The sequence below is a fragment of the Neodiprion virginianus genome, chromosome 5 (assembly GCF_021901495.1).
Source record: "Neodiprion virginianus isolate iyNeoVirg1 chromosome 5, iyNeoVirg1.1, whole genome shotgun sequence".
Classification (NCBI taxonomy): domain Eukaryota; kingdom Metazoa; phylum Arthropoda; class Insecta; order Hymenoptera; family Diprionidae; genus Neodiprion; species Neodiprion virginianus.
In genome coordinates this window covers 34,458,084-34,484,059 of record NC_060881.1, presented here as the reverse complement: position 1 = coordinate 34,484,059, position 25,976 = coordinate 34,458,084, and the positions used below count along the sequence as shown (strand labels likewise).

The 25,976-nt window shown below is 42.2% G+C and overlaps 2 protein-coding genes across 2 annotated transcripts; one reads left to right on the top strand and one right to left on the bottom strand.

Annotated features, from left to right (window-relative positions):
- The first annotated feature begins 49 nt into the window (after positions 1–49).
- Positions 50–13,007, top strand: LOC124304451 (serine/threonine-protein kinase PLK1-like). The gene is made up of 7 exons (XM_046762706.1): positions 50–2,079; positions 7,561–7,665; positions 7,746–7,862; positions 7,943–8,157; positions 8,512–9,291; positions 9,374–9,507; positions 10,570–13,007. The coding sequence occupies exons 1-7, from the start codon at positions 1,303–1,305 to the stop codon at positions 10,908–10,910; spliced, it is 2,469 nt and encodes an 822-aa protein (XP_046618662.1). The 5' UTR covers positions 50–1,302; the 3' UTR covers positions 10,911–13,007.
- A 79-nt stretch (positions 13,008–13,086) lies between these two features.
- LOC124304450 (fibrillin-1-like) lies at positions 13,087–25,685 on the bottom strand. Its single transcript, XM_046762705.1, has 15 exons — positions 25,376–25,685; positions 22,069–22,362; positions 21,702–21,932; positions 21,470–21,617; positions 20,579–20,787; positions 20,148–20,297; positions 19,897–20,055; positions 19,596–19,733; positions 19,076–19,449; positions 18,514–18,649; positions 18,302–18,433; positions 17,244–18,122; positions 14,772–16,100; positions 14,241–14,370; positions 13,087–14,150 (listed from the first exon to the last, which is right to left on the bottom strand). Exons 1-15 carry the CDS (start codon positions 25,446–25,448, stop codon positions 13,742–13,744), a joined length of 4,791 nt encoding a protein of 1,596 aa, XP_046618661.1. The 5' UTR covers positions 25,449–25,685; the 3' UTR covers positions 13,087–13,741.
- Positions 25,686–25,976: the final 291 nt, after the last annotated feature.

Sequence of the window (25,976 nt, the reverse complement as noted above, 5' to 3'; positions counted from 1 at the left end):
ACACGGTTTTGATTCAATAAGAATTGAAACGAATGGATTCAATTCGAGATTCAATTGAACGGAATAGATTATCTTGTTTTCGTTCATTGGGGTATCAACATTTGATACCCTTGTGAATGTAAACACCAAGCAAACATAGTAATCGCGTGCTTACTCCGACGTATCGTTATTCCGGTAAATATGTGTTTCACCCGACCAATTGAGTCGACGGTGAAGAAAGTCAGATATCCGTCGATTTAAATATTATACACCAGTAAGACTTTGAGTAGCAACGTGTACAGTTGACGCGCATCGTTGTTGTCATACCCTACTGACTTTGAAAGTTTCGCACTGTAGGCTGTATTCCGTGTCTACATATATTGTGCATGAGCAGAGAAATGAAATACTGCACAATTGCACACAAGCAATAAGGAATTTGACATCAATTGCAACTGGTATGAAATATTTTGTGGGTGAAATTGTTTGTACGGATAGAAGCCTGAATCAATTAAGAGTTATGTTATTCGACGTTTGACGATTTATATTCGCGTGCGTAATTCGCGTAAGGTTCGAAAAGCTCGAGGCTGGGTACGAAGAGGAATCGCAGCGGCCCTGCGATCAAGGAAGACACGAGACGGTCGCGAAGCGGAGGGTAGGGAGGCCGCCGCCGTCGTGCGCGGCCTTTATAGAAAATAGGAGGCGGCAGAAGGCAGTGTAGGTTCGAGGACCGAGCATGCAGTGTTGGCGGTGAGAGTGCGTGGCGTGCGAGGCTAGATGTGTTTAACTAAACTACCGTAGCTTCGGTAACCTGCAGGCTCCGCGACATCGGGAAGACGGACGACTCGGGTAAGCGCGTTCGGCTTCCACCCTTATCGACCGACCACCAGGGACTCGAACCCTCCCGTGGCCTTGCATTTGTTTATAAATTACCGCAAGTACTCGACTCGGCAAATAGTGCGGACAGAGCGGCGGAGTCTCGATGTCGAATCTTACATCATGCCTGCTGCAGTGATGATGGGGAATCGGAATGCAACGAAGCCGGCGAGCTGGGACATGATGCACAACCTTCGCCCAGGCTCGGACTCTCTCCCTGCATTCGCTACCGCGATCAATCCCTCGCCACTCCGCAAATAACACTACGCATATAGCCGTAAGATCCGCAAGGAGATAAATACGCGTGTCTATCCCTTACCTGTGCCTAAAATTCATTTCTACGATACACGCGTAGGTGTGCACCTGAATACCCCAATACGCGTCACGTGCATACAACATATATCGTAGAATAGACAGCATATTTCGCGGGGGAGAAATCGAGCAGGAATCATGTCCGCGGGTACGTCGGCGGTCAATCACGGAGCATTTCGCTCCGTCGTTGACGATTTCCGGCGTGCCGAGCTGCAGCCGACAGGTGCGATGCATCGGTCGGGGAACAACAAACACTCGGGAGCTTCGTGGGCGAGCAGCGGCGAGATGAGACTCAGGCACGGATCGTCGGAGGCGGGTTACTCGGGCCAGGCTCTCGGGCTCTTCGCCTCGGTCTCGTCGCCCGCCGGTCTGACGATCATCGCCCCAGAAACGAGGCTCGGTGAAGTCAACGGCATGATCAAGGCCAACAGCAGCTCCTCCGTTACGACCGAAAACTCATGTTCCTCCTCGGCGCCGACTTCCGAGGATATCGGCAACCATCTTCACTCGACGACGACGAGGACAAGAACCAGGTCCGCCACGACGCCTTCCAGCAGGGCTGGGAGCAACGACAACACCCTGAGCAACGCCGACTTCTCGACGGGCTCGGTCCTTCTCTCGCCTCGTCCAACGCCCTACGCCTCGCCGCCCCTATCCTTATCGACCGTCGACGGCGCGCCTTCGGCTAACACCTCGCGGAATGCGGTGGCGGGGCCGACGCGCCCCAACTCGACACCGCGGAAGCCAAGCCTCTCGAATTCCGTCGGTCCCGGAAGCCCGGGGAGCCCGGGAAGCCTTCCGGTCAACGAGGGGCCGTCGACTTCGTCGTGGAACAACTCGGGCGATCAGGAATCCGAGTACGTCGTCGACCCTGTTAACGGGAACACCTATTACAAGGGGCAGTTTCTAGGCAAGGTACGTCTGATGGTGTGTGTGGGTACAGTCTAATTGTTAATTGGCGTCAGTGCCGAGTGCAGGAACCGATCGAGTTCGCTTTTCTATTATCGCACCCGACACGGAGCAGCGGCCGCAGATGAGAGAAATGGAATGAGCGAGAAAAAGTGAGAGGGATCGTTCGATATAATCTACCAGCGACAATTGCAATTGTATACTTGCACTTCCAACAGCAGCACGTGACATTGCATTCATTGCCTGGCGTATGCGCAGCTATAAATTATCCAGAGAACTATTATAGCAGTAGTTTCAAACTAATGAGGCTGAAGTTAGTAAATCATAATAAGGCAAAATGTATTCATATTTCGAAAACTTAACTACTTCAAAGTCACCACAAACTTGCAAAATAGTAATCCCCGCCCCCCAATGTTTCGTACGTTAACGTTACTAACTGTAGTCTCATAAACTAGTACCATTTTATAAGGTTAAAAACTTCGACCTAGTGCAAACTACTAGTTCCTCACACTTCTTGCCTTTCAATTGTCTTGAGACTTCGGGATTTCATATGAAAAATGTTCAAAATCATATTCTAAAGCGTCTGGATTGCATTAAAATTTGTCATCAAAGAAAGCTTGAAAATGAGTAGATCGATTTTGGTTTTGCACGGTACCGTTAAAGTTGAAACAAAGAAACATACGCAACGAAGAAAACGCATAGTGGTTTTCTACAATGCGTACAATAATTACTACGCAAAATCTGCACATTCGTTCGCTTTATATATATATACCAATATCTATATACATGTATGCGTTTGATGAGAAAGTGTCTCGTATGGAAACTTTTGCAGCATAGACGTAGAAAAATTGGTTGTGACAGAAATATCATATGCTTATTAATCATGTGATTCATTGAATACCTCGATGGATAAAGTACGCGAGAGTCATAATCGTGTATATTATATTACATTTCTGAAATGTTCCCCTATGCGACAAAACTACATAGTGCCGAATGTGAGAAATTCTGATCAATTCGTTGTACACGTGCAGGAGGGTCACTGCACTTTGATATACTGTAGGTACAACTCCGAAACTTCTTCCAATTCTAAGGGGACTTAAGCTTAACGTCGACACGTGAAATGTTAATACACATGGGTACGGACGGACAGAACGCGTGAATTTGACTTTCCCTGGGGAGATGGAGGATAAACTGGAAACCGGTTATAATAATTGGAGACACAGTACTAGATGCACTAAACTTATGAACACGTCAGACACGCATGAATGTACAGGTACTTGATACTATAATGACGATAAAGCCGGCCGTCTGAGCTAAATGCCTTACAGGGACGAAATAGACGCAGGGGCGCAAAAAGAGATTCATTTTTCTCCACAGATTGCGCAAAATGTTTAAATGTGAAAACAGGACACGTGCTCAACGAAAAGAAATTGCACTTCCCTGTTTCTAACAAAGAGCCGCACAGCTCAGCCGGGATTTTAGTTCGTTCATCTTCTGTTCGTTAATATGCTTTCTGTATTTGTATTTTCACATTTATCATACACTCAATACTGTTTCTACACGATTTTCGTACTTCCCTACGTGTTCTGAGCCGTCAGCAAACCAGAATTAAAAAATTGCCACCTCGGAACTGCAATACAGGTTGGTATACCTGTATTGTGAAAGTATCCTGAAAATGTATTCGAATCGAACGAACGTTTGCTTCTGTTACTCAGCCGCTTGCATCCTGGTGTGACGAGAAATCCCATCACTCAATCGCGTTACGTTGAGTCATAAAATTTCGAGGACATCACCCAACCTTAACTTGGCATCAGTCGGTCATCAGTACTGCGATATCTAACAGCAAATAACCGGTTGAATGGGAAACGCTCGCAATCAGTGTAGATGGGTCAGAATCTGGCAATTCAAGATTACAGAATTAACGAATTTGAATTTACCGTCGCTAAATCTTTACGAGGCTGACGTTAGTAACGTTATCGTACGGAAACATTGGGAAAAAACCACTATTTTCTTATTTCACAATGATTTTGAAGGAACTAAGATTGCAAAGTATGAGTACGTTTTCTTTTGGTACGGCTTACTGAATTTTAAACAGTTCCATAAATCGTTACGATAACGTTACTAACTTCGACATGACGAATCTTTGTAACGTGTAGACACTGGAATGGATAGTGTTTGAGTTTCTGAGCGTGTCGCCTGTTAAATTTGACCGTTGCTTATTGTTAGAGTAACACGTTGCTCAATGATACTCTAGCACATTTTATGCTGATTATTTCGCAGAAATAGCTGAAAGTATGAGTGTTTCAACCACCTGCGATTCGCTGTCGCCGTCGTATGTTCAGAGGCCAAAGCCCATGAATCACTGACGACTGTGAGAGAGAGTTTACGAACAGTAGGTTGGGGATCTTTGTTCGGCATAAGATTTTCCACTTCGAGCCGCTGCAACCTGCTGCCCTTTTTGGGACGAACGGTTATTCTTCATCCGGACGTTCCTACCTGGCTGTATTCTTTATCTTGTACACAAGCAGAAACGTCTTACCCTCGGAAACTTGATATAGCATGGCGTCGTTCGAAAAAGAAACTATAGCTATCACGGATTGTGGAAAGTGATTTTAATGAGAAAAAACAAATAGCTGTACAAGTCACATGATAATTCATTGACGCAACGGTCGAATTTTCTTATAGGTTGAACTGCTAATTTTTAAAGTTGTTTCCATCCTAAAGCTGTCGAGGCTCACAGCCAGCTACGGCTGAGACAACCTTGAGATATCAGGGCCAGAAGTTACGTCGTCGGTCGACAGAAACGGTCCAGTTTATAACGACACGTTTATCTTTACGACCTGATTGTTGGGGGTTGATACAAAGTTTGTATTATTTGCGTATTTACATTGTTTCCTGAGCCCTCCAGTGTCAGTTGCGCGTCTCGGCCAGAAGAGTAGATATAATCATAAGTGCTTCGTCGGCTAGCTTTAATCAAGTAATTTGACACATCAAACACAGGGTTGCTTAGAGTGGTTACGGTGTTTTATGTCTAATGCGGAGAGAATGGAATTCGCATGCGATTCGATTTGTCACCCTTCGTCACTGGAATACTTAAACCGGTTGAAAGTATGTACGACAAAAACTATGAATTCTGTGCGATAATGCGACAAGCCATCATTGCAGATATGCAGCAGTATAGATCGCGCTGCATTAGCTGAATATACCAGCCCAGAGTAATGGACAAAGAAACATTCAGAATTCGCTATGGGCCAGGAGAAGAAAGAAAAATATTCAAAGCCATGAACAGGTATTATATACACTGCTCCGGGTAACTACAAAAAGCTGGAATTGTATTTCGTTTGACACTTGCTATACGTGGAAAGGGTACGAGAAGAGAAGGATCGTTCATGTATGCTTCCTGATAACTGACCGACAATCTTCCGGTACCTTAATCACTGAAACCCGATTATACTCTGACTTGTAACGAGTACAAAAAAGAACATGATTCCTCGCCAATCACCGAAACCAAATTTTCCTATTCCCGGGGGCACAAAGTGGCTTCCTTCTGCGGATGTATGGCTATGGTGTATTTTGTTACCGCTTTTATGTTCTTCCCTTTTCCTCTTTCCGTATACCAACTTCCTAAATAACCTGTACATCCATTGCGGTCAATGTCGGGGTGGAATTTTATAGCATTAGGAAATATTATGTGAAAGGAAACGGATGAATAAAAATTTAAAATGAATATAACATCGTAAGTTATATCGGTCGTCCGGTGTCACATGTTATTTTCAACAATTGGCTTGAATTCCTACGCCCACGCGATTAATATCTTCTGCAGACTAAACTCTTTGCGATTATGGCTTATTAGTCGCATGATAAAGCAGCTGTTGAAACGTAGATGAGGGATATACTGACATAAATCGGTTTTGAACGCTTAGCACCGTGTGTACCTAGCACGTATGTATGTGCCTATGGTATTTATGATCAAAACCTTCGTAAGATTTACGTCGTGTGAGACACACATCCATCGTTACGCGTCACGTTTCAAAATTAGCGATGCGTTTAACGGAACGTCTGTAAGCTACCAGCGCGCTCGCTGCTTACACGCAGAGCATTCGGATACACGTCGAGAAGCTTTCTTATAAAGCAGTGAGAATTTTGGAGCTGCAGTAAAGTTTACTCTGTAGCCCGAACAGCAACACCAGACCCCGACCGAAGGTGAATAGATGCTGGGGCCGAAAATTTGAAAATCCACCTACCTGCTCCAAATGGATGTCACTCTCTACTTTCTTTTGGAACGAGATTTTTAGATTTGGAACAATCTCTAAACAATTCGAAATGAACGCCGTGCAGTAATTCCTCAAATCCCAAACTAAAAAAACAGGGTCATTTTCTTCATTTTTTATCACGTGCACGCCTCGATGAAACAGTATATCATGTAACAAAGAGGCAAACTCGGTCTTTTCAGGCCGAGCCTAAGTTTGCAATATGAGTCGAAGGTGTGCCGCAGACGAATATTGCAAATACGCGAGGCGAAAAGACCGTTTCCTCCTTATTACACACGATTCTTCATATGACAAGAGTATGATGCGCGTTTTTTCACGAAGCACGAAATTGAGGTTAGGGTCGCATAGTGTCAGATTTGTTCGCGACAGCCCATGTACGCAGTACCGAAAAGTCCACTTTTAGCACTTAGGACTTTTCTGTACTCTGCGTATGCGCACGGCATTCTAAGACTCATTGTATCGTCATAGAAACGGTTACTTTGTGTATGGAAAACACGCATGCAAGAACGCGTAAAACATGCTCGCGTTATATAAAGACATTTGTACACCTACATCAATTCGTATTCGCCTGCAGATACGCTAAGTATAAAATCTCGCTGCATCGCCGTCGCCTAGAGTATGTGTAATATGTACATACATACATACGTATAGGTAGCAGCTTTAGTGCGCAGTAACCGGGCCTGGTCGTTGACGATCTGCACAAATAATACTTGAGGATAGACTTGGCTGTAGTAAATATAAATAAAAGTAGAGAACGCGGGATTGTAGTGTGAGACTAGCCGACGGATTTTCGTAACGTTTCAGAATATTTTCGCTGATTTGGCAAACCGCCCATATATTCGAATACCGCTGCTACCCTTTGCTATGTGAAAATACGCGATGTTTATTCAGAAGTCTCGGGCTATTATACGTACATAGGTGTACACGCACTTAAACCACTTCCCGTTTTACTTCTATTCAAAGACCTCAAATTTCACCGAGGGTACCGGATTTTTAAGAATATTTCGAACACGATTGGACCATTGGTGTATCGTAAAATAATTGATCGACCCAGAATTATTTTCAGGATACGCATTCAGCTGTTATCTCTGGTTGAAAAGTCCGACGTAAATCTTGATGTAAACAGTCGAAACGTGCAATAACATGAAAACAGGTTTTGGATTGTGAGATGATATTAGTTTTTGTAATTGTTCAAGTTCTGTTCTCGGTTTTGCAGGGAGGCTTCGGGAGAGTTTATCTGCTTACCGATGCAGCGAGCGGTAATCAGTATGCGTGCAAAATCATACCGAAGAATCGAATGCAGAAGATACACCTGCAAAAGGTATGAATTAGAGAGCTGTGATAAGAAACTCGTTGACAAGTCAAACGCGTCAAAATGTTAGTATGTGACATTTTTTTCAGATCGCGAGGGAGATAATGATTCACAAGAAATTAACCCACGTAAACGTCGTCCAAATGTACCACTACTTTGAAGACAATCTGAACGCGTACATGTTGCTCGAAGCTTGTCCCAGGAAGGTATAAAGCATCCGTGTATTAATCAGAAACAAACGTTTTCACATTGTGCTTAAACATACTGTTTTTATATTCACGGACAGAGCTTGATGCACGTACTGAAGTACCGAGGTCGAGTTACCGAACCGGAGGCGCGATACTACATGAAGCAGATGGTCGATGGAGTGATGTACATACACTCGCAGAAGGTTGTGCACCGTGATCTAAAACCAGGGAACATGTTTTTGTCGGAGCACATGATCGTTAAAATTGGAGACTTTGGCCTCGCCACGAGCCCAGACGGTCAACGAAGACGCGTGTAAGGAATTCGAGTCACAAATTCCTGCTCATACTGCATTATTGGAAAATATCCTCATGACGTTAGAGTCTCGTTGTCGGCGCCATTTTATCACCTCATAACCCAAGTTTTGAATTTTAATGGAGGCAAATTGTAATTCTTGGGGTTTCAAATTACTCATGTCACATAGATTAATAAAACGTAATCAATAATATACCTGTTCTACCATTCGCATGCGAAAAAACACGGACAACGGTCAGCTGTCAGCCTGGTTGCATTAGTCTGATATTTTTCAACTAGATAACGCATTGCAAAGTGACAATCCCAATAATAAGTTCTTCCAGAGTGTTTTCAGTTTATTGTCACATGTTTCAGAACAATATGCGGAACGCCAAATTATATTGCACCGGAAGTGCTGTACAAGCAAGCCTACAGCTACGAGGCAGACGTCTGGGCGCTCGGATGCATTCTATACGCTCTTCTGGTCGGTCAGCCGCCTTTCGAATCGTCACAGCTAAAGGAGACCTACGCGAGGATTTGCAACAACCAGTACAAAGAGGTCGATGACTCGATAGCCACACAGAACGGCCAGGACCTAATACACTGGCTGCTCCAACCGAGCCCGAAGCTAAGACCATCGCTTGACCGGGTCAAGGAGCACGATTACCTCACCAAGGAATACGTCCCGGTCGCCCTGCCGCACACTTGTTGCTACCAAATGCCGCCACCCCACGTGATCATCCCGCCGACGGCGTCGCAGGTCAGCCACGCCGAGGGTCTAACGCACTCGGTGTCAGCGATGACCATCCAAAAGTCCTCGGTCAAGGATGTGAAGGTCAATTGGCTGGCGAAGAAGCTCCCGAAACTCCCGAGGTTCAAGCACAGGCTCAGCGCCATACTTTGTCCGAGTAACAAGAAAGGGGACATTGTGATGCAGAGCACCCAGATGCACAAGGCGATGGAGATCTGTCTCGCGGAAATCGCCTGCGCCTGCACAGCAAAAAATCCACCGACCGTCGACGACGTTATGCCCCTCTTCGTCACCAAGTGGATTGATTACTCGAACAAGTACGGCCTCGGTTTTCAACTATCCGACAAGTCCGTTGGCGTCCTCTTCAACGACAGTACCAAGATGAGCTACACCCACGACAGAAGGTAAGTTTCAACGGCTGTTTAGAGCGTCGCCGAACGTTCTTTCTTCATTATTCTCTTTCTGGTTCGATCTTCATGTCTTCAGGAGAGTTGAGTACATGACTACAGACGACGAGATTACCCGGTACAATAGAGAAAAGGACGTTTCTGTACCCCTGCAGAAAAAACTCGCATTACTGCGTTACTTCACTCGGTATATGGACGACTATCTCACTGAAGGTAAGTGGGCAGACTTTTTATCGTCATCATATGCACCATAGATGAATGCACCATAGATGAAATTCCGTTAGTCTTGAGCGCCGCTCTGTAGTGAAAACACGTGTTTATTTTAACCTATTTCGGGCTGTTTTAATTTTTAATATAAAAATGTCAGAGTATTGTTTTATTTGTACTAAACTTTTAAGTGAAGATGAAACTGTTACTGTTGAACGTGGTATGAAGACATTGATAAATGCAAGTATCGAACGAGGTGCAAAATAAACATAATTTTTTTATCTCAGAAGCGGTATCTTTTAGGAAAAAAATTATTGATACCTTTTTTATAGATAATTTTACGATCTACAACTTTTGTCTGAGGTAATTTTACGATAAAACTTACCGTTTTGGAGAAAATCGCGAAAAACCCATTTTTGTTACCTTTGACCTTGAGTCAATTTTTTTATATTGGTCGTAACAATGGGGAATTTTGAAGAGTCGTTTTTAATTGTGTTTTGAACAAGTTTACTCAGATTCAGCTGGATGGTAATTCTTGTACCTTTGATCTTGTTTTTCAACCTAATTTCACCGGACTATGCGTCGGATTTCCACGTCGTCCTTTATAGCGATGGCCACTAGCCATAAGTTAAAAATAACCGATGCATCGATTAATCGAGACCAAAAAGAAATGATCGAACACGGCTCGATTGAATCGGTAAAAAATTATCGATCAATCGATTATTTCGTATTTTCTTGAAATGGTGTATATTAAACCAAAATTTCGTACATTTCAATATAGCGGAACAGTTTTTTGATAATTTATAATATTATTCGAAATATTTTTACATTTCAGGTGGAAATATTAATTTATCTTTCGTTTATTACACCAAATAGGTACTTAGTAAAACAATGATAATAATTGATACTTTAGACACATAAATTGATACTGTACTGCATCGTTCGTGGGAGTAAAAACCAAGAACCGATTGTGGGGAAAAATAATCGATTATGCTCGATCAATCGGGAAACAATAATCGATTTAATCGAAAATCGATTAAATATGGTCATTTTTAATCCTTTATACAGGCGGTGAGGTTAGAGAACCATGCGAGTCGAGGCAAACGAGGGCTGCTTGTGTGCCGCGGATGAAGCGTTGGTTACGCACGGACAAAGCCATAGTGATGGAGCTTACAATCCCCTTGTTGCAAGTCAACTTCTTCCGTGATCACACGAAAATGGTAGTGTCCCAGGAGTCTCAGGGAAAGGGATATCTCGTAACTTACATCGACGCTAGCAGGCAGGCAACGTCGTATTGGCTCAAGGATCTCTGCGAATTCGGATGCACGGCTGATCTATACGAGCGTTTGCACTACGTGTGCAAAGTATCACGTGAGTTTGCGGAAATGGATCAAAACATGACTCCCTGATTTCTGGTGTCGCGAACGGCTAGTTGATTACCGGAAGGAGCTACGAATCTCTTTGTATTGAGCCTAATCGTTATTCCTCGACATGTTATATGTATATTTCGAATTCGTATTTCGGTTTTGTTTTCGTTTTCATCATTTGCACGGGGTAATTGTTACATTTATAATGATAAAACAAAAAATCTGTGGTATTATACGTATAGTCTTGTTCCAATTCAGATAAATATATTTTTCAATATATCTCTGCAGTGCAATTTATTTCCACACGGCACACATTGTCCTTGTTTTTTGTCAATGGAGTATCTCTGAACGATCTCAGAATGTGTGCAGAATGAGAAAATTTTAATCAAATCTTCCAAAGAAATTGCAGTGTGCTCTGCAATATTTCGAACTACATTGTTTCGCGAAAGTGATGATTTTCAGATTATTTAATATTATTACTGATACATACCATGTGTGCTGTATGGGCGAATACAATATTTATAGACAAAAAAAACTTGCAATGCCTTAACGAACATCGATCGCTTAGCGATACTTATATTTTACTAGGTAAAAAAATATTTAACAAAGAAAATTAATAATAATCGCTGTGTTTATTTTTTTTCGATTAATTTTGTCTGAACCAAACATACATAGGGGATGAAAGAATTTGATCGTCCTGATTTAGTGGAGAAAAATTTTTTTTCGAACGTTATTCTCGTTATTTTCGAATGAGAGATTCCCGTGTACCTATAATAATGTGAAGATATAAATAAGTGAGTGCGTGCGTGCGCTATCACTGCCATGATCACGCTGCAGTGGCGTCTTATAGTCGCTGCTGCTTCCAGGCTGTTACTTACATTTATTATTAACTATTATTAATTGTGAATTATTATATGTTTATGATACATCCGACATTGTATGATTGTGCATTGTAGGAATCATAATTACCATTGTTAAAGACATGGGAGAGAAATTCGCGAGACGTGAGTGGTCAGCTACGAACTATAAGCCATGTCTAGTCCACCCGTTTATACTGCTGAGGTATTTAATATGAGTGCCATTCAAAAATTGATATAGTTTTTCCAATAATCGCAGAAAAAAATGATTCGTTATTACCTTTAGAGATTTTGGACAATTATAATTTTCAATTCAGAGTGTAATGATAACACCTTGTGAAATCTTCCAAATTCTAAATCCAATCGATTAATTTCATCTTGTTGTCTTCTCTCAAATTCGATACCATAATCATTAATTCATTACTTATGTGATTATATCTTCCAATTTTTTTTAGTAATGGTTTAGAATCCAACGAGTAGGTTGATGTAGAAAATTTACTTGTTAGACCTATTTATCGTCAGATTGTATCTGACTAGTCGATGAATAGGTATACATACCTACAATATAGCATATTATTATTACTACACCTAATTAATATTATTATTATACATACAAATATTATTATATATTTAAACACATAGAAAAAAAATTGTCAGCGAATAATATTGTTCTACACAGTAAGCGTTATCAGTGACTATAAAACCCAACGATTAGGGTAATAAAGAACCATATAATTATGATTAATTTTTACTATGATTTTCTATTGAATACGTTGTGATGTTACCTATCACCAGTTTGTTAAAATCGCTGAAAGATACTTAAAAAAAAAAAAAGAAAAAATCATTGAGTTAGTGAATCTCAACTTTGGTGTTTCATTTTATTCCAATCTCGTTATAATATAGGTTTGTTACAGAACAGTATCAATATACAGACATAACAGATAATTCATTTGTTACACACACTTTGCATACGTTTTTTTCGTCGTTTTATTATTATTATTTTACAATTTTCGTCACTACAGATATGAAAATTACACATGAATAAGATTAGTAAATATATCTAGAGATATATGCCGTCGCGTGACATAGCTGTTTATGAAAATCCATGTTATCTCAAAATTATGATGTTTATTCAGTGACCGTATCGTCGTTATACGTACTGATGCATATTCATAAATGTAGTTTATATAACTTAACAAGCACTAGTGTTTACTATTCGTAAGTATTTGCGGCCTCTTATCGCCATAAATGGACACGTAGTACATGATACACATTTCATGCATCCCGGGTTGTAAAAAGTGGCGAGACTATTGCAAAGGTCGTGATTACATTGTAGATGGTTAAAAAATAGGTGTACAATTATTACTACACCTATATTCCGTAATCAGATTTCCCAAAACCATTTCGTTCGCGGTAAAATAACCCGCAATTTTTAAATGAACCATACCTATACTTCCGTATTTTTACAATACTATATCCTTCTAGCTTTAGTGTAGGGCGAAAAATAACGTGGAAGAGTGGTGTCTGTTGGAAACACGAAATATCATCAGAGGAGAAACGTCCGCTGTTGAAAAACCAAAAGAGAGTCCCTGCGAGAAAATGTGAACGAAACTGACTTTTTGGGTGAACTTCGAAGACATTTAATTTACCTAACCGACGAAATTATTTTAACCGTCGGACACCGAATTGAGCAACGTAAAATCAAAAGTTGATTGCACAATAGATTCCGCACGATTTTCCGGCCTCGCCGCGCGAGCTGTGTTGGTGAAATACATTTTGGAGATGGCCGAAGTAGAAAGTTGAAGTACACAAAATCGTAGAGAGTCCGATGTGAATTAACTTTAAACGCTGCCTCATAAATCATACTTTCTGATTTGAGCCGTTTTCTCTTATACTTATCGTATTGAATCGTCAAGTTTCGGTGAGGAATTAGTAACCATGAATAAGTCGTCAAGAATAGAGAAAGAAGACATTTGCATATTCGAATGCAAGTATATCATATTATATAATATACCTCTAAAATTCATATTCCGAAACGAAGATGAATAGTTTGACCACCGCACTTCCGGCGAATTCTCCGTTATTGTATATTTCCATGGTAAGATTGAGTTCGATCTCCTGAGGCCCTTGGATACTCTGTGTCATCACCACTATCGCCTCAGTATGGGCTGGTCGTCTGAGCCTGAAGCAGCTTTCAGTAGCGCGTTGAACACCGGGCGGTGCTATTGCATCGACAAGTTCCATACGAAAGTCGATCGAAGAACCGAATTCCCCCGTTCCTCTCATGGTGAACAATTTTATCTGCCCCGTTTGCGGTATAGGCAACATGCTGACGAACGACATGAAGTTGTACGAGAAGTGAGAAGGCGAACGCAAGCACGCCATATCACCTGTTTGACAATATCGTGAAGTCCTTAGGCATCGGCTATAAAATGAAATTTACGTTTTTAGTCGTAGTATATTTTGGTATGTTATACAGTTTCAAGGAACGTTAGTCTTTTGACGTAACACCCACTTCTTTCTCTGCGTATCTCTGTAATACCCAGGCGGACAATTTATTCTGTTGCATCGATAATGGCCACGAGTATTTTGACACATCTCTTCCGGGTCCCTGCACACATCTCCAGTTTCACACTCGTCAATGTCTAAAAACAGAAGTGAGATCATTGCTTTTATACCTATATAAAACTCAACATCTCTGTGTCTGTATGTTCGTATGTTCACTTATTATAACTCTGGAACTACTGAACCACCTTCGGTTCTATTTTATCAAAGGATAGCTAAAACATCTCGCCAGGTTTTAGGCTATATTTTGTTACAACCAGATCAATAGTTTTGGAGATATAAAGATATTTATAAGCCAAGTTGAAACGGAATCACATACTTATGCGAACGCTGACTAAACTCTTACAGATAGAGTAAAGTTATGTTCAAGAGTTTTCAAGGTCTCAACGAGCTCTACCAAAAAGTCTGCTAGAAAATATGGCTGTGTCCAATAATGTCCATATAAATAAAAAAAATGTGAAAATTTCTATAATCAGCTGACCTTGGCAGGTCCGTCCGTCCGACCCGAGGTGATAGCCTCTAGGACATTGGCAGCTGTAGCTTCCTGGATTATTTTCGCACATTCCAACGCACAAGTTGTTTTCCTTGAACTCAAGGCACTCGTCAATATCGGAGCATGACCTGTTATCCAAATTGATTCTGAAGCCAGGGTTACATGCGCACGTGTACGATCCCCAGGTGTTGATGCACTTATGTTGACAAATGCGGGACGACTGTTTGCACTCGTCTATGTCCTGGCAGGCGGTGTCGCCGACGTTTACAAACCCTGTATCACAAATGCACCGGTAAGAGCCAACTGTGTTTACGCACTTGCTGTTCGAGGCGCAGATACGTCCCGCAAACAGCTCGCACTCGTTTATGTCAACACAGTCCTTGTTCAATCCGATCGTGTGTCCAGGCGGGCAAGAGCACATGTACCCTCCAGGGCGATTCTCGCAAGTTTGCCGAGGACCACAATCGTGGGTTCTCTCAGCGCACTCATCTACATCGACACACCGGGATTCGGTCTCGTCTAGCTTGTATCCGGCTCTGCAAATCATCAGTGGCATGCATCTGTACGACCCGACAGTATTGACACATCTCTGTGAGTGACTGCATGGTTTCGGGAACCGTTCGCACTCATCTTCGTCGACACATTGGCTCCCGAAGGTTCTGAAGCCCGGGGGACATGAGACGGAAATTGTCGGTCTAATGGTGCTTGGAATTCTGATGAAGTACGGCTCGTGAGTGGTGGTGATGGGGATGGGGTAGAACCTGGTGGACGACATGGTGCTGCTGCTGCTCTGCCTTGGGAGTCTGTCACAGCGGTAGGAACCGAGGGTGTTTCTGCATCGGTACCCCGGGCCACAGTCGTGAGTGTCGAGCATGCACTCGTCATCGTCCTCGCATATCTCAGATGCGGCGTTCAGCGTGTACCCGGTGCCACAGTTGAGGAACCTGACGCACGTGAAGCTTCCGATGGTGTTGTCGCAGCGCTGGGTCGGCAGGCAGCTGTGCGTTTGGATCTGGCATTCGTTTATGTCGACGCAGGCCTGGGTCACGTTTTCGCGGGTGAAACCCAGCTTGCAAGTGCACGTGAAACTGCCTGGCGTGTTTCTGCAGTCTTCGGTGCTCGTGCATGCTTCTTCGACCTCCGCACACTCGTCGATGTCCTCGCAACCGAGCTTCGTATATCTGGCTCCGGGGCTGCATCTGTGCGACGAAGCACGCGGGATCGGAGTCGGGGCTCTCGCGCAAGTGTAGGTACCCGGCTGATTGAAGCACTGCCCGTCGCCGCAAGTGTGAGTGCCCTCCGTGCATTCGTCGATATCTGGTTTAAACGACAAATTAAATCTTTGGAAGAAAAATAATATATCCTGTAATATGGAGGCAAACTCGGTCTTCTCGGGCCGAGCGTAAGTTTGCAATATGAGTCGTAGATGAGCCGAAGGCGAATATTGCAAATACGCGGGGCGAAAAGACCGTTGCCCCCTTCTTGCATACGATTCTTTACATAACAAGAGTATGTTACATGTTTTTTCACGAAGCACGAAATTGAGGTTAGAATCGCCCAATGTCAGATTTGTTTGCAACAGCGCATGCGCGCAGCGCAGATAACACCATTTTCAACTCCTAGGATTTAAAAATGATCTTTTCCATATTCCACGCATGCGCATTCGCAGACTCACGCGACTGTCATTAAAACAGGTATTTTTTGTACGGAAAACACATATGGACAAACGCGTAAACATGCTCGCGTTATGTAAATATTGTTTCTACATAGTTGCATCGATGTACGTAGGTATACTCATTTATATGTTTTTAAAGTTTCAAATAATCACAAAGCAACACTTATGTTTTCGAACTTCAGGTGCCAATGAAGATATTTCGGCATCCGTCGATCGAAGAGTTGTAGTTTATCAACGAGCGTTTCAAGGCTGGACTAACAATAAGCACAATCACAAAACATGCACAAAAAGAAGCCAGTTACATGCAACCAGATCTTCGCATGCCTCCCATGGTGTAGGCAAGAGTTTTATTAACTGTTAAGTATTCTGAAACAGACATGATTGAATTAAAATATCAGGTTCAAAATGCACAATCCAAATAAAAATACATATAGTAATGGTGACAAGTGAACTGCATCTTTACAGTTAGCAAATTGTTCTAATACGAGCTGATTAGAAAAAGATATACCTGAATTGGCAACGTGGAGGGAATATTATTCTAATTTCATCCTTACAAATTACTCTAAATCCCAGTGAAAAACAACATGAATTGGTTATCATGTTTCAACTCCTTCTCCCATATTTACGTGCGAGAGTCATGCACGATCCTACACTCACCTCTGGATTAGAATATACTCTTTTAAACAGTAATTGTAGGTGGCAAATTTTTTCCCGAAAAATCCCTAAATTGTCCATTGTTGCACATATTACACGAATGTAAAAGAATAATGTTGGCAATTGCATACCTAAGCAGCGCCTCCACTGACTATCGTATCTATACCCGGAAGGGCACGTCTGTTGCTGTTGTTGGGTCCTCCGACGGGTGGGTCTCTCGCACTTGTAAGTACCCGGAAGATTGACGCACCTCTCCCTCTTTTCGGCGTCACAGCTGTGCTGGTTGCTCCCACATTCATCGATGTCTTGGCACTGTCCAGAGGCCAGGGAAAACTCGTAGCCTCTGTCGCAGGCCGGGAATCGAGTGATGCATTCGAAGCTGCCAACTCGGTTGACGCAGTACTGATGCCGGGCGATCAAACAGTTGTGGACATTTTCGGTACACTCGTCAATGTCGGCACACTCTCCATTCGGCAAACGCCAAAAGCCGTTGGCGCACGGCGGTATCGGATCACAGACGAAGGACCCCTCGACGTTTCTGCAAGAGTGGGTATCCTGCGGACAATTGTGACGACCGAGCAGACATTCGTCGACATCTTGGCAGTTCTTTATTTGTGGATTATAGAGCCACCCGGAATGGCACAAGGAGACGCAGTCGTAGCTTCCCGGAATATTGATGCATCGTTCGTGCTCCCGGCAGCCAGGACCCTGACTGCACTCGTCGATGTCGATGCATTCACCTGACGCTTCGTCGCGCTTGTAACCTGAGTTGCACGGCGGAGCAATGTCGCAGACGTGAGATCCGTTCGTGTTTACGCAAACGTGAGAGTGCGGTGGACAGGAATGGATGCCCAGCTCGCACTCGTCGACGTCCTGGCAGAGAGATTCGTCCGTTGGATGTGGTTGAAATCCTAACTGACAAGCCGGAGCGCACTGGTGGCCCCCAACCGAGTTTACACATCTCTCGCCGCTGCTACATTCGGTCAATCCTCTTGCACACTCATCAATGTCTAGATAATGACAGACAGGCGCAAGTCGTGTGTGAAGTGTGCATAAATACCATTTACCGCGCATGCATTTCGCTTATTGCATTACTAGAGGCGAAGAGGAACTGGTTTTCTAAGCAGCTTTTGCAATAACGAAAACTGTTTTACAATTTGACGGAGCCTAACAGATCATTGCGCTATACCTTGACACTGGAACGTTGTGATGTTCAACTCGTATCCAGTTCGACAGTCGCATCGATAGGTTGCTGGCAGATTAACGCACTCTAATAAAGGCCCTGTGCAATTGTGCTGATTTGACGAACACTCATCGATATCTGCAGAATCAAATTTTCAAATTTCATTGCTGTGATAAGTACCACCGTTTGAAGCCGTGTTCCAAATCCTAATCACTTACCATAGCATCTGTCAGTGACATAGTTGTATTTGTACCCTGGAAGGCACGTTGGCTCTGCTATAGATACATCATCAGTTTGGTCAGGAATTTCCGGTTTACTAGAACGCGGGGCTGGTACAACGCAATCTCCCGGGTTCTGAAGTCATGCAAAAAGTGCGCGTGCTTAGGGTAAAGGAGGAACAATTAATTCGCCAACAATCACATACGTTTTCATTTTCACAGTGCAATGATAGTCTTCCATATGGTATTTTTCGTAATGAATTGGTGTAATCATTTTTTTATAAATATCGTTCGCTTTCATGCTGTTGGATGTCCAAACAGTATGATTTCTGAACTGTTGCAGGAATGGTAAGGAACGTTTCGCCGTACCGAAAGAGGTAGAAGCAGTTATAAAGTTCTTATAAATATTGAAAACGCCGAATTTAATACTGTAATCAGTGATTTTTTTTTAAATACACGACACTTTTTGAGCATCTGATGACACTTTTAAGAAGTTGAACCAATTCTGGACTCGATTTAAAATCTGTGGTCATAATCCGAGTTCTGAAGGGACCGTACTTACCACGCACGATTCTTTAGCCGTGCCTTGATATGCAGGGAATTCGGTGTTTGAAGACCCATCAAAGTTCACTCCAGAAATGTCAGTCTCGTTCGGTGACTCGGCAGTTGGGTCGCATCTGTAGCTACCAACTTGATTAACACACTTCTCAAACTTTTCGTTACAGCTATGCAGACCTTCCATACATTCATCGACGTCTATACATGGCTGTGTTAGATCTCCAGTTGCCTTATAACCCGCTATACAACCTTGTTCCTTTTTCGGTATGGAATCAGCAAGTCCAGGATCCACGCATTCGTACCCACCAACGGTATTGACGCACCTCGATCCGGGTGTTGGGCAAAGCTGCGACTCATTCTTCGCGCACTCGTCAATATCTGAATTGTAAAACCGCTAGATTGCCAAAAATGCAATATTTTCTATACTGTAGGATATAATTGTTTTTTCGCCAATTGATCAAGGCAACATCTAGTTAATACATCAAGCAAAGATCTTGAATGGTATGAATGTAGGCACTGCTTACCGATGCAGCTACCGATATTACTGCCGAATGTAAATCCTGGTTCGCACTTGATGTCACACTCGTACGCTCCATCAGTATTCCGGCACTCTTCAGTTTCTTTCAGACAACCATCAATACCCTCGGAACACTCGTCGACGTCTGATTAAGTTCGCAGGTATTGGAAAATACAAGTGCGTAACAAAGTTCGGATGTAACTCAAAATTAATGTTTTTGTTTCAGCGAACGATTATCGTACATATTTGAAATATGACCTTTATGAATCTGGTATAAAGACCATGAAAAACCAACAAAAAACCCTCACCTTTGCAAAGGCTTTCTTTTGTATCGAACTTAAAACCGGCAGGGCAAGATCTTGGACCAGTGCCAGTTAGCTCGTGACACGTAAAGCTTCCTTGGGTGTTTACGCATACGTGAGTTTCTTTGTTGCATGCTTCCGGAAGTTCGAAACACTCGTCAATATCTAAACAGGATTTTATTAGACTACTATAAATTTTACGTGGGAACTGATGATTTGTTTATACGAATAATTTTCCAGTTTCAGTCGTCACTTACCGACGCAGAGGGCTTCCTCGGTCTCCCAGACGTAGCCAGGTGGACAGGCTTCGTATGGAGCGTTTTTCGGTGGTTCAGAAAGACACTTATAGGACCCTATAGTGTTCTTGCAATCACCGGGGCACAAATTTTGCTCACACTCATCAACATCTAAGCAAAGCAGCAAGCACACATAAAAAGTGAACAATACGCAATGAAATATTAAACTCACAAGAATAATGCAAACACATGTACAGTTTATTCAAAGACATGGCAACGAATGAGGATTTCTAGAGTAAATTGAGATGTTACCACAATTTTCGAATCGTCGAACAATACGATAAGTAATTCTATAACATCGTTAGTATCGAGCGCTTCGAAAATTAGTAACGCCTTGTATCACATTTATCATAATAGTTTACGTATACGTGATCGAACTACATAGTACAAACCGTCGCAAACGTGTTTAGATGGTTTGTACTGGTATCCGACTGGACACTTAAACTGTGATCCGTTTTCTTCGGTCTGAGGTGTAGTGTCAGCTTGTTTGATTTGACACGAGTGCTTGTCACTCGCGAGAACATACCCTGGATTGCAGCTGCAGAGAATCGCCTCACCGGTATCAGTGCAGCGATGTTCGCACGGATTGTTCACTTTGCACCTAAAATATGTTCATTCACAAACAAATTAGTGGTGACATAGTCCAGTCAAAATAGGCCGGAATTAAAAATATTCGAGATATGGTTGTATTATTGCGTCAGGGGCTTTCGACCCGCAGGAACTCAAATCTGAAGTCATTTTTGAGCTACATAGCCAGTGTTTCGAGAAAACCGCAAAATTTTACATTTTTTACATTTTCCTCAAAAACTCCTACCGATAGATGAAAAATTACTTGGCCATCGTGTGGAGCGAAAAATTCTACATTAAATTATGTCCTGATTTGTCAGAAATGAAATCGGATTAACAAATTAAGAAAAAAGAAATCATTCCACCAAAATTCCCCAGATGCCGTCGATAAGTAGGATCTCTTTTTTCCTGATTTGCTAATCTGACTTCATTTCCGAAAAATGGGAACATAATTCAATGTAGAATTTTTCGCTCTACACGATAGCCAAGTAATTTTTTATCTATCGATAGCAGTTTTTGAGGAGAAGGCAGAAAATTTCATATCTTGCTGTTTTCTCCAAACACCGGCTATGCAGTTAAAAAAAGAAGTCAGATTTGAGTTCCTGAGGTTCGAAAACCTCTATATACAAAAATGTAGCCATTGCCCGACTATTTTTAATTCAGAACTATTTTGAGTGGACACGATTAATTGGAAAATATCGTCTTCTACAGATTACCTATCATCGGGGGAGTCTTGTCTGCATGTTTTGCCATCCTCCAACAGGGTGAAACCTTCGCGGCAGGCACACTTGTAGGAGCCTGGTGTCGCGATGCAAATGTCGGAGCAGAGTAGGCCCTTCATCAAGGCACAAATGTCGTCTAGATCTAACAAATAGAACGACATTGAACGATTGCGAACAGAAAAAAGTAGGCCTTGGTCAGTATTTTCGCGATGCGACGATCACCTACCCCCATTTGGCATCGTTACCGAAGGACTAGAATGAGGAGCATTGCTGGATGTAATTATCGTCGACTTGCTCGTCGGATCGAATGTGACAGTACTTGATCCCGGCATCGTGAAGGGCTCTGTGGTGCTTGGCGATGCCTCGTGGCAGCATTCAAGGAACGCTGGATCCCACGGTTTGCCAAACGCGAACCTTTTGAACGCACATCCCTGACCCATTGACCCGGTAAGGATACCTTTGCATATAAATTCATTCGTCTGAATGGTATATGGAAATTGGCTGTTCCGTACAAAATCTGGGCTAAATACATATAATTGATTTTTTAGAGAAAAATTCGACATTATTTCTTAGACCTTAGCACCTACACTTACCCAGCTTACAGCCCTCGCAGCAATCCCTGTGGTAATCTCCTCCAAGATTTGAATTCCCGACGCAGGCCAATCCGGCGCGAGCCTCACTTTTGCCAAGTTCGCATTGCTTCTCGTGATACGCACGGATACAGCAAATGTCTACAGCCGAGAGGCAGAGTCCTTGTTCGACTGCTGCCACTCCGGCAACGGGTCCGGTGAAAGATTCACATTTTAGTCCTTCGCCGGCCCAAGAGGATCCGAGTCCACAGCAATGCTCAAACCGTGACTCCATTCCCGTTTCGACGGCCAGCACACCTGATGATTCGGAATAAACGCATCACAATCAGTCCGCAACGGTAAGTCAATATGCAGGTAAGAAGTTGAACTGATTGTGTGTCGATGGTGGATGAAAGAAATTTTTTATTCGAAAAACTATATACGGTTTTCCTCTGAAACATAGTTGAGAATCGTTATCACAGAAATAAACAGTTGTCCGCTTGCCGATGTTCGATCCTTTCAGTACTTATTGTTGAATTTCTGATATTATCCCTATTATTGGAAATTTTTCTCATGACGTCAGAGCCTACTTGTCGACGCCATTTTGTCACCACATAACCTAAGTTTTTAATTTTAATGGAAGCAAAACGTACTTCTTGGGCTTTCAAATTACTCGTGTCACATAAATTAATCAAAAATAATCTTTAATATGTCTGTTCTACCATCCACACGCGAAGAAACGCGGTCAACGGTCAGCTATCAGCCTGGTTGCATTAGTTTGAGTCGTTTCCACCAGATGACGCATTGCAAAGTGACAATCCGAATAATATCTTCTTCTGTGCAGTCTCAGTTCAGACTCTTGCAAAAAGACTTTGATAACATTGTGTAGATCAGCTATTTGCATAAAAATATTTTTTTGCATTCGGCTTATCTGTAACGTGAATTTTGGGAATAGCTGCCGGTTTATACAGAAACAATAAGAAGGATACCGTTGACCACCAACATGTCGTCAGACTCTCACGTGAGATGTAAAGCTGAGCATGCAGAAATAAATCGTTCAACTATCAGGCAATTTTTTCGTTACATCTTATAATATTTTATGTGTGTACATGCTTATACAGGTTAAATCACCTTGTGTGTCGAGAATGGGAGGAGCTTAGTGTAAAGGCTAAAAGGGAAGGGGCAAGCTTCGCGTCAACTAGGCTCCTCCCATTCTTGACATATTACGTGACTAACCCTGTATAATTAGTAAACGAAACAGACTCCCGATGGCCGTGCTACACTTCACTAATGTTGCCGCAATATGCTTGGCAAAATCTGATTCATTGCCATTAATCAAGCCAGTGTATAAAGTCTAAAATCTGTCTCGCTTAACCCTTTCAGTCACAGTGGGATGCTCAGCGTCCTACCTCAAAAATTTCCTTGTCCTAGCCTTATGACTTATCACTGTTTATTTAAAACTTTAAATGATTTTTGCTACTTGGTATGGCTATTAAAATATATTTCGGTTTTCGATTTTACATTCGGCATATTGGATCCGGCATTTTGAATTTCGAAATTATCAATTTCTAACTTCAGATTCGTGATCAGTGACCATAAAGACCTCCGTGTAACGAAATTCAGGCCCAAATATTGAGTTAAATAATGTGTAACTGAAAGGGTTAAATCTGTAATCAAGATTGATAAATCCTCGCTGAGGTTGCGAACCGTAATTATCGCTACCTCACCTACAGTTCTCAGAGCAAACCATGAACAAGTCGTTCTCGTTATGAAAAGTATAAAATGTTTGTGTAAAGCTATATGTATTGTACACATCCGAAAGGGTTTTGATGACAAGCAAAAATTAATACGTACTACTACTTTTCAAGATCATGCTCTACAGCAACTTTAAATGACGAACGCTACGGGCCTTTTTTCACAATTATTCCACTGATCTTGACTTGTGGATGTCTCAAATACTCGATGAAATTTCTCCAGAACCTAGAATGATCGTGAAAATCTATTTTCGATAATGTGTCTACTCTTTCCTGTATACCGCATATATATGTATATATATATTTCTTTTACTTCTCTCATGTAGTAACTTGTACAATTATTAAGATACCGTAATCTCAGCTGTTTCCTTGTATGTCACAAAAATTAGCTTAACACAAGTAATTCCTCAAAAAATTGTATCATAAGCTCGTAAAGAAGATATTGGGCTTCGTGCAGTGTTAATAAAAAGAGCACAAGGGTGTGTACACATTGGTTGATAGAAGTAAACATCTACTTGCGTTATGTAAAAACTTATCTTTTGTATATTTACACATCTTTCCAAGAAATAAAGCAATTAAAAGTTATCGCAATCTTTTCGAACGCTGTGTAAGAGCGATCAAAGAGCGGTTAACATAAAGTGGCGGGCGTTTGCCATCTCCGTTTTTATTATATATAGTTATACCAGTTATACCGTAGAGAACCCCATAAGCATAATGGAGCAGGTAACCCTAAAACTGACCTAAGCAAACAAACTTCTCGAAGGTCTCCTATGAGAGTAAGATAATAATGACATAGATAAAAAGATTCACGATGATGCTATGTGACTAAAATATAACTGTAGGGTGATAATATTATGTATGTACGTGTACATAGATGTCAGTAAATTAAGTGAGTGATGGATTTACTCACGTCTCCACGAGTGACATTGCGATCAGGGCAGCTATCAGCTCAGGTCGAATAAAAATATGAAGGAAGAAAAAAGGGGAAATAAATACAAGGAAAAAATTATTGTTTGTCAACGGTATCACGGACCACGATTAAACACGGGTGTGTCACGAGTTCCCCCAGTTGTTCAATGAAACCCTGAGCTGTTACATTTTTATACGACACATGTAATAAATACTTATGAAATTCGTAAAAGTTCCCATTCGACGTGGCTCTTATATCTCCGTTGATTAAATGTATATATAAGACATCTGCGAGCTTGTGACGCAACGAGATCTATTCAATAGTTTCATGTTCATTCGAATTACTTGTGCATTTAATCGGTACATGAAATGAAAAGGACTGAAGTAAGAATAAAAGCACATGGCGAAGGGGATTCTGATTATTTATCTAGGATATATACGGCGCAACGACTGGAGCAGAATGCAGTTGGAGGGACGGAGTATAATTAAAATTTAACAACCTCACGCCGATATTTCTTGAGGCAAATAATTCATAGGAGACAATGGGATAATAGGAGCAGTTGCATACCGGAGCATGCAGTGGGTTGCGCTCTCATGTCCGTATAGCAGATAAACGATGTTATACAGGATATGTGTTATGATGTGTATGTATGCAAAATAGTAATTGCCTAATGATAGCTGGATCCAAACGCAGCACGCGAAAATCCATGCGGATGCCATCCTCTTAGGCGCGTGGTCCATCCTCAAGCTGACCAAAATGCAGTTCACCGGGAATTATTATCCCGGAAGTAGAAGAAAGTGAGATCGTTTCGAAATATTTTCCGCTTCTCAACGATAGAAGTGAAAAATTAAAAATTCACGAATAAAGATGACGGGGAAACACTTCACTGTCCGGAAGAACGCAAACGATGAAAGGGATCGCGACTCACTGCGCTCGTGCACGGAGGAAATGCTCCGAGTACAGTGAAGACTCGGTTTCTCGGTCTCGCACGCTTCTACAAACGTACCAGTACACCCACAAACACCGCAACCCCTCCAACTTGCTATTGGTTCACTCTGATATCTCTGGGAGTCCCCTCCAACAGCAGTTGGCCGATTCTTCTTCTTTGGCATCCCAAATTCTTAATTCTCATATATAAACGGAAATCTAAACAGTTAGATTTTCTCATTCACGTCGGATGTCGATTCGAAAATACCTTTCATGCGCGAAATATTCGGCTCAGAATATTTTTACTGAATTTTATCCAAATGTCTTGTACCAAAATTAAT